Raw genomic sequence first — 10,000 nt, forward strand, 5'->3', positions numbered from 1 at the left:
CAACAATAGCAATAATAACAGCCATGACAACAACATAAAAATGCACGAACAACAACAGTATGGAAAAAAAAGGGTAACACATACCCTCCAACCGTCAGACCGGAAGTGACATTGGTCGAACGGAACTTACTTCGGTTGAAATCACAAACAATGTTATAGAGCATATCGGAATTTTGGACAATAAACTCAGCTTGTTGAACCAAAATCTTTAGGTTGTAAATGTTTGTTTCCAATTGCTGAAAATACAGAGGCAAAATTCGGATTGTATTAGCTATTTAAATATATTCACTAAAAGTTACAATGGCGGATGAGAAAGATTAATTAGGAATAGTTAAAACCCGTGGAGACAGAGATCCAGACTATTCTCGACGTTCAGTGAATGTAAGTAGGAAAAGAATCAAATAAAAGTATGGATACGGCCATTATAAGGACCTTGTGACAATTTATAGTCATATCGTCGTGGTACTCCGTTTGTTACGACAACGAGGGTTCCAGTTGATCCGATCAACGGAACATCCTGCTCGTGAAATTAACGTGCAAGTGGCTGAGCACTCCACAGACACGTGTACCCTTAACGTAGTTCTCAGGGATATTCAGCGTGACACAGAGTGACAAGGCTGACCCTTTGAATTACAGGCACAACAGAGACAGGAAGAAAGAGTGAGAGAAAGTTGTGGTGAAAGAGTACAGCAGGGTTCGCCACCATCCCCTGCCGGAGCCTCGTGGATCTTTTAGGTGTTTTCGCTCAATAAACACTCACAACGGAGATTGCTGGAACACCCTGGGGTGTATCTAAAGAGAAGTATCTTCGTCAGGCGGTAGAGTGGTTGCAGAACAACGTGAAATGAAGTGTTTTGCTTGGACACAAGCCATTACACATACACATACGGAAGTATGCATTCCTGTATACTCACACACAGACGCGCACACACAGACGCGCACACACAGACGCGCACACACAGACGCGCACACACAGACGCGCACACACAGACGCGCACACACAGACGCGCACACACATACACAAGTGTGTGTGTGCGTGTAAGTGTGGGTGTAAATTATTAAGTTCTTACAAGTCTTCATGAGTTTATTAAGATTCAATATGTCTGCCGTCAATACTTCTACAAATTGTTGAAGCTGTTGACAAATGTTTTGCAGGTGGTTTCTAAGCTATGAAGAGTAATCACGAGTCCTATAATCATAATTAGATATCTAAATAACTTCTGAGTTCATCATCATCATCATTATTATTATTATTATTATTATTATTATTATTATTATTATTATTATTATTATTATTATTATTATTATTATTATTTCATTCACAAACTATAATACTATTTAGACGATGGAGGAATAATACATTTGTGGTACCTGATTCTTAAGGTCTCTACTCAATCACATTTGTTATAAACGGCTCTAAGTCATCTTTAGAACTAGGATTACTGAATACATAGAAGTCTTTTTAGAAACAAGCTACTTGTTTATTGGAAGACTACAAATAATTAAAAGAGACTGTGCATACATACACACACCCATACACACACATGCTTATATACATCTATGCACACGCACACACACACACACATACATTCACACACACACATATATATATATAAATATATATATATGCGTATTTAGGAATGTGTACGTATGCATATATATGCACGTATATATATATATATATGTGTACGCACACATACGTATATATACACATATGTATCAATATATATAATTACTTATATATATATATATATATATATATATATATATATATATATGTATCTATCTATCTATACATACATACATACATACATATATATATATATGTATATATATATATGTATATATATATATATATATATATATATATATATATATATATATATATATATATATATATATATATATATATATATATATAATGCAAGAGAGTTAGGGGTTGAGGATTCAACCCACTAAGGGATAGTATCTATGCAATATACTGCTGGGAGGATACCCAATTATTGTTATACTAGTGTTATACCAAGTGTAATAAGTGGGTGCTGGCAAAAGGGGGGTCATTTTAACCTAAATTTATATAGCAATAAGAAAATGGAGGCGAATATGCGGTATCCATCGACTTGCAGACAGTGTATTCCATTGAATTAATTTGTTTATTTCAAATTAATTCAATGGAATACACTGTCTGCAAGTCGATGGATACCGCATATTCTCCTCTATTTTCTTATTGCTATATATATATATATATATATATATATATATATATATATATATATATATATATATATCAGGTCATTGAGAATGAAATGTCCGACTTTGAACTGAAAGTTTATTTTACTTTATCCCAACAAAAAAGCAATGCAGTTAACCAAAGTATGGACCTAAATTATCAACACAATTTTGACATTTTATTGGTAGCTTATTTATGCCGGCAGCGAAGAATTCTGGAGAGCAAGAGGTGATGAAATGACGAAAGGCTGTTTTTGCATCTTCTTCAGATTTGAATGTTGTTGTCAAATGCCTGGAAAACGCGACCCATGTTGTACTCTTTCACCCCAACTACGACCTGCGTAAATGATTTGTTTTTAATGATGAAATGTGTGTGCTGTACATTGTCTCGTTCCCTCCAGCAAATCGACGTTACCTGAACAGGTGCACAAGTGTACCATACGCCAGGTAACAAAGTCATTGCAGAGCAACTTGAGATGATGAAGCGTTTTGCTCAAGAACAAAACCATTACCCGGTCTAGGAACTGAAACCACAGTCTAGCGATTGTGAGTGCAACACGGTAAACACTAGGCCAACTGGTATCCTTATTTTATCAACCACGAAAAGATGAAAGGCAAAGTCGATTTCGGTAGAATGTGAGCTCAGAACATGCAGACAGATGAAATACTGCTAAGCATTTTGCTCGGCGTGCTAACGATTCAGCCAGCTTGCCGCCGCCGCCAAGGTTACAAGTAGTAACCCGCTACCCACATAAATCCTACCAGGAATAAGATCGAACCTGAACCAAACCAAAATAACAACAACAACAACAACAACAACAACAACAATAATAATAATAATAATAATAACCATTCCTATTATTAAAGGAGGAAGAGAAGGTGGAGACAAAAAAAAAAGAAAAAAAGAAAAAAAAGAAAAAAAAGAAAAAAAGAAAAGCCGTAGAAGAAGAAAAGAAGATGTAAGAAAAGTAGAAGGGAAAGAATAAGAAAGTAATACTTACAGTTCCTTGGCAACCATACCACTGTCTGGGATCACTAAAATCTACAGTTAAAATATAAGGGTCATCATAGGATCCTCGCCCTCGACCCGATCCTGAGCATTTGGAACACATTTTGCGAGCTTCTATGGCGTAGATGTCGAATGGCATAAAGAACTGCTGACTATAGTGGAACTCTAGAGTAGATGGTGGCCGACACACATGACTGGCGTTAGCAATAACCTATCAAGTGACAAATAACATGGCATCACTTTAATGACTGTTTCTGGATAACGGGGTTCATCAGAGAGAGGAAATCGATTTTTTATGGCTTAGACGAAAGAAGATGAGTAACTCTATTAGCCTGTTTTAAACCCTTTTGAGGGTCTTCACGATTAGTGAGGGTGAGGGATGAAGTTGTTGCGAAGCTAGGGAGCTGGTTTGAATGCTTGTTGCATAGTGAACTCCATAAAATGCGTTTGGTGATCGTGAAGACGGATAATCTATTGGTTCGAGTGTTGCACTCGCCATTGTTGGACCGTGGGTTCTATTCCTAGACCGGTTGATGATTTGTGTCATTGAGCAAGGTACTTCATTTTACGTTGCTTCAGTTTATTCAGTTAGAAAATGCGTGCCAGCACCATCTGGGGGAATTTATTCTGCAACCAACTGGCGTTCCGTTCTTTTAAGGTTCTTGTGCTTTCAGTCACACAAGGTCCTTATATGCAAATAGGTGTGGGTTGTCACGGGTGAACTGAAACATGGAGGCCCAACTGGAGCCCAACACATCAACAGCAACAACATCAACACAATAACATCCCAACACATCAACAGCAACAACGTCAACAATAACAGCAAAGTCAACAACAACAACAACAACAACAACAACGATTTTCTTTAAGAGCAAGGCGTCGAAGAAATTATGTTTTTTTGTGTGTTTACCTGGTTTGGGGGCCGAATTCTGTTAATTGTGTGTGTCTCCGGAATGTTGTTTAACTGACAAACAACTCTGTAGAGGTGGTCACTAATTGATGGTCTCTCGCAGGTTTTGATAAACTTCACGCTCAACTCGAACACGTTTATACCAATTTTCTAAATATTTCAAACATAAAAATAAAATATAAAGATTCTATTTACCATTTTGAAGAATTCCTGGACGGAAGAATCTTAAAAGATTTAAAAGAAAACAGGTGTAGCTGGCAAGTTAACAGCTTCGTAACAAAAGCGGTTTCCGGTTCAATCCCACTGCTAGGCACCTTGGTGTGTGTCCGTGCTCTCGCAGCAAATTCCTGGACGACTGCCGCATATTTTGCAACAAAAGTAAGGAAGACCTTACAAAATATCTTAAATAATAACAGCAGTCATGATTCGATCCATTTCCCAATGGAAATGAATGGAAGCAAATTCCTTTTTCTGGTCATTCTGGTAATTAAACAAAGATGAAACAGTTACAACTGATCGCTACTGCAAAGACACAAACATATCGATACTTCGATTTTAGATCTTGCTGCTCTTCTCACATTAAAAGGAATTTCCCATTCAATATAAAATCTTCCTTCTCAAAAAATTTGTGATATTCTGGTGTTTTTTTTTATAAAGATTTGTTTTTAGATAATTTTAAAAAAATTAGATTGAAAAGTTTATTTTCAAATGTGTTTACGGAAGTTGTAGGCTCGGGTTTCTCGGAATGTTCTCGATTTTTTGTACCTAAGACGTTTCTTCAACCTAAAATTTACATGCAGTTATATATAGCTTTATATACTTCGAAATCTACTATTCCGAACTAAAGCTCTTCTTTGATGTGGACAATAAGGGTTTCCCCATCAGTTTTGAGGGGAAGGGCTAGTCGATACGGCCGGTCCCAGACCAAGGTAGCTTTTTTACTTTATAGACTCTGAAAAGATGAAAGGCAAAGTTCACCTCGGTGGGATTTGAACTCAAAATATACAGAGCCGGAAGAAATGTCGCTAAGCATTTTATCCGCCTTAGTTCAGAAAATTATCGAGACGAAGAAATAAGTGAGAACAGGTTAGATTAAAGTAACTTTTGCAAACAGCCAGTTGTTGAGAAAAACACAACGTTGAATACGAACGGTGAATATGGAAAGCTTTACGTAATCTAGGAAAAGGAAATTAAAGACCGCAACAGCTGAATAGCCATTTATGTAAAAGGGAAGCAATTTCCTCCTTTGTGCTCGTCTGCTTCTTTCATTTAGATTAAAACTAGGATTTGACACCAAACCACGTGGTTTGGTTAAGAGAGGGAAAGAGAGAGAGAGAGAGAGAGAAAGAGGGGTGGTGTGGGGTCACTAACGTAGAATACACAAATGGAATGGGAAATTAAAATAAACACTTACGCTGTGTGGTAAAAGGGAATGTTCCAGATGATTAAGGAAAATAACTGTTCCAGGAAAATACAACGTACCTGCTTGCTCCTGTCTGTCGAATGCGGCTATGCTGGAGCAACGCTTTGAAGATTTTTTTTTTTTTTTGGTTTTGTTTTAGTCGATCGATAGCATCATCGCCAGGACTTAGTTTCAAGTTTGGTACGTATTGTAGTGATATCGGTTTGTCGCTCTGCTAAGTTACAAGACAGACGCCGTTTTTTTTTTCCAAAAGAGTCATATACACTTGTGGGGCTATAGTAGAAGACACTTGCCAAAAGTGCCACGCAGTGAGACTGAACCCGGAACCATTTGGCTGGGAAGCAAGTTTCTTACCACGCTGTCACGCACACACACACACACACACACACACACACCCGCAACGAGCTTCACTGATTAAAAATGAAGAATGAACTTGTCCAAACAAACAAAGAAATATGGATCCGCCAAACATTACCTTAACACCGCACTGAGGTTCCTGAAAGGCCGGCCCTTTGTATATATTGACCAAAATTTTATAAGGGTTTCGCCTGGTCCCGTTTCCTAGTACAGTTCCAGCCTGTTTGCCACATACGGATCTCCACTCGGCGCCGAACACATCGTAGTAAGGGCTTCCTTCGTCATCAAACGTACTTAAACCAATTATTTTGTTGACGTCATCACACTGTTCGATAGCTTGAAAGAAAAGATTAAAAGAGAAAGATTCATTTACCCTTTAGGTGCTGAATTAAATTTCATTATTGTTCCAGTAATGATGTTAAATATCTACCAAATAGAATTGGTATTTTCTGCAAGTCACGTTGCCTTAGTAAACTTGATATATTTCAAGAGAAAATGATTTCAAACATGATATTCCTCAATAAAAGATAGATTACGATATAAAACTGCTTTCTGTAGTCAAGTGTAATAAAATCTTGTGTGGATGTATATCTGATTACGGCAGTAAAAGACTTAATTTTCCTATAAAACATCTTAGGGGTGAATGTAATTATAATAGAAGATTAAGACTACTTAGTGGCTCCTTTATTGGTTTATATAAGTAATAGTTAAGTACTGGAGTTGATTTAAGCTTTTAGCTGCAAAATTAAATTCTATGGTTATTCCATTGATAATTTCAAATAGAATTGTTTTTTCCTGTAACTCACGTTGCCGAAATAAACTCGATATATCTCAACAGAAAATTCTTTCAGACATGACATTTCTCAACAAAAGTTAGATAGACACATAAGATTGCTTTTTGCAGTTTAGAGTAATGAAATTTTGAGTGAATATATCTGATTTCTGTAGTAAAAAGTTTAATAGTTAGGGTTAACCATAGAAAAAGAAGAAAATCTTCCGCATCACCCATCCATTCTCTCTTGCTTCTTTTAACTTATTACTCTTTCTGTCCTCTCTTCTAACCCTTTTTGTAGGATTCACCTGAGCACCGTATATGTTGTTGTTGGCACTCCGTCGCTTACGACGTCGAGGGTTCCAAACGTGACATATCTGTTATTTTTCCCTGGACTGTCTTTTGTCACTGGACTGCGGCCATGCTGGAGCACAGCCCCGAATGGGTTTTAGTTGAACGAATCGATCCTAATACTTATAGTGTTTATGTTTTAAAGCCTGGCACTTTTTCTATCGGCCTATTTTGCCGAACCGTCAAGCTACGGGGACGCAAACAAACTAACTCTGGTTCTCAAGTGGTGTTTGAGGATAAACACATACATATACATACGCAAAAATAGAATTCAAAAATAGAATTCTCGAAACAAATAGATTCCAAAATTTAAAAACGCAATAAATTCCAAAATTCAAAAAGACAGTGGGAACTTAGTTGCCAATCTAATATATAGAGAGAACGAGGGTGGGAGGGTGTGAGGAAGAAAGAAAGAGAGAAAGGGAGGGCAAAGGGAATGAGTGGGAGAGAGAGAAGGAAAGAGAGTGAAAGAGAGAGAGAGAGAGAGAGGATAGTGTACTTACATTGTAAACGGCTGTCCAACACCTACAACAGAGAAAGAGAGAAGAGAGGTGAGACGCAGAGATGAACGCCGTGACCACCACCAAAACCACCACCGCGACCACCACCACCACCACCACCACCACCACCACCACCACCACCATAATTCTTAAAACCAGCAATACCACTACAACTAAAACCACCGCCAACACCTTTACAGAAACAGTAATACCACTATCACCTCAACCATCACCGTCACCACCACCGTCACCACCACCGTCACCACCATCGTCACCACCACCACCACCACCGTCACCACCACCGTCACCACCACCACCACCACCACCGTCACCACCGTCACCACCACCGTCACCACCACCGTCACCACCACCACCACCACCACCGTCACCACCACCACCACCACCACCGTCACCACCACCGTCACCACCACCACCACCACCACCGTCACCACCACCGTCACCACCACCACCACCGCCACCATCACTACCACCACCACCTCCACCACCACCACTACCACCACCACCACCGTCACCACCACCACCACCACCACCACCACCACCGTCACCACCACCACCACCACCACCGTCACCACCACCGTCACCACCACCACCACCGCCACCATCACCACCACCACCACCTCCACCATCACCACCACCACCACCACCATCGCCAGTACTACAAGCGCCAAAGTTACAACCGTAACCGTTTTCGCCACCTCCCACCTCCCTCCTCCCCCACCTCTCACCTCCTCCCCCCCACCCCAATCCCCTTCCTCCTCCACCAACTCCCATCCCCCTTCCTCCTCCACCAACTCCCATCCCCTTCCTCCCCCCATCGTAAATATCCCACGTAGCATCCATCTCTTTCTTCATCTCTTCCTCGTCCCCCCCCTCCCACACTGCCTCCCAAACCACCACACAGCCACTGATGTAAATAATTATGACTACCACATCAAACAACGGCCAATACGCTATTTACCAATGTGACACTGACCTGTATGCGAAACAGCATGAAGACCACCACAACGACGGAGAGTCGGCTGTGAAGTTGAGCACAGATGAACCTGAGCATCATTTTGCTGGAATAAAAAAACAAAAGATAAAACGTTTTATTTTATTTAAAAGTAGACTTAATGTATCGCCCGGCTTAACACCATCACCATCCGGGCTCTGTCTACCTCGATAAACACACACAACGCCCGGTCTGGGAATCGAAAACGCGATCCTATGACCGCGAGTCCGCTGCCCTAACCACTGGGCCATTGCGTCTCCCCCCCCCCCCCCGCCAGTGTATAAGCGGTATGTATTCGAGGTAGCATTACAACTGATCCTGCTTTCCACACTTAGCTGCAATAGCGACAAAAATAATTAATAGAATTTCTTTTATTTAATATAAGGAGGATCAGGGTACCCCAAGAACCAAAGCCCGTTGCTCTTTTTGAAACGACGATCTTCTGATTGGAAGCTCGCAAGTAACCGTTTCACTATTTGCATTCACTATTCATTAAATTTATTGCACAGTAGGACTTCCCGTAATGCCGTCAGCTTCAGTTTCAAGTGCAATTTAAAGTTGATGAAAGCTTGGAGAGAGAGAGAGAGAGATAACGCGCTGTTCTCAACTCCTTCAAATACGTTCATTTTAGAGCAGTTTCCGCCAGACACAAACAACAGCTGTATTTACCAAAATATCAACTTGTATTTAATAACTACTCCATATCAAAGTAACCTAACTTATCATTGACAAATTCATATAATGGTTGGCACAAAGCCAATCATTTTTAGGGGTGGGGACGCAAACCCCAGTACGTAACAAGTACTTACTTCATCAACCCCAAAAGGATAAAAGGCAAAGTCGACCTCGGCGGAATTTGAACTCAGAATGTAACGGCAGACGAAATACCGCTAAGCATTTCGCCTGGCGTGCTAACGTTTCTTATTTCTTTATTGCCCACAAGGGGCTAAACACAGAGGGGACAAACGAGGACAGACAAAGGGATTAAGTTGATTACATCGACCCCAGTGCGTAACTGGTACTTAATTTATCGACCTCGAAAGAATGAAAGGCAAAGTCGACTTCAGCAGAATTTGAACTCAGAACGTAAAGACAGACAGACGAAATACTGTTAAGCATTTTGTCCGGCGTGCTAACGTTTCTGCCGGCTCACTGTCTTCCTTAAATAATAATTGCATTATTAAATATGATTTAATTTCTGAACAATACAACAATACAACAATATAACATATAATATATACACATATATGACTTCTTAATATGAATTCTGCAGAATTTATTATTCACTATAAATCTGCTCATAACTGCACAAGTTTATAATCCATTAAATCTTTTTACTGGCTTCATTCAAAGCAATATATAATTGTTTATAGTCAAAATCTCTTTTTATTCTAAGATTTCGGAGTTAGTATTTATGGCTTCAATCCAGGCAACCCG

At 39.6% G+C, this 10,000-nt stretch overlaps 1 protein-coding gene across 1 annotated transcript in view; it reads right to left on the reverse strand.

Annotated features, from left to right (window-relative positions):
• Nucleotides 1–10,000, reverse strand: part of LOC149130807 (uncharacterized) — a 27,120-nt gene that overhangs the window by 5,553 nt on the left and 11,567 nt on the right. The window contains exons 2-7 of the mRNA XM_089343466.1: nucleotides 8,546–8,630; nucleotides 7,555–7,576; nucleotides 6,047–6,264; nucleotides 4,149–4,298; nucleotides 3,231–3,449; nucleotides 85–236 (exon numbers count right to left, since the gene is read on the reverse strand). Of these exons, the coding sequence (XP_089199592.1) occupies nucleotides 85–236; nucleotides 3,231–3,449; nucleotides 4,149–4,298; nucleotides 6,047–6,264; nucleotides 7,555–7,576; nucleotides 8,546–8,626 (842 nt within the window). The 5' untranslated portion in view covers nucleotides 8,627–8,630. The remainder of the gene's footprint in view (nucleotides 1–84; nucleotides 237–3,230; nucleotides 3,450–4,148; nucleotides 4,299–6,046; nucleotides 6,265–7,554; nucleotides 7,577–8,545; nucleotides 8,631–10,000) is intronic.

Source organism: Octopus bimaculoides, chromosome 27 (assembly GCF_046866305.1).
Source record: "Octopus bimaculoides isolate indiv1 chromosome 27, ASM4686630v1, whole genome shotgun sequence".
Taxonomy (NCBI): domain Eukaryota; kingdom Metazoa; phylum Mollusca; class Cephalopoda; order Octopoda; family Octopodidae; genus Octopus; species Octopus bimaculoides.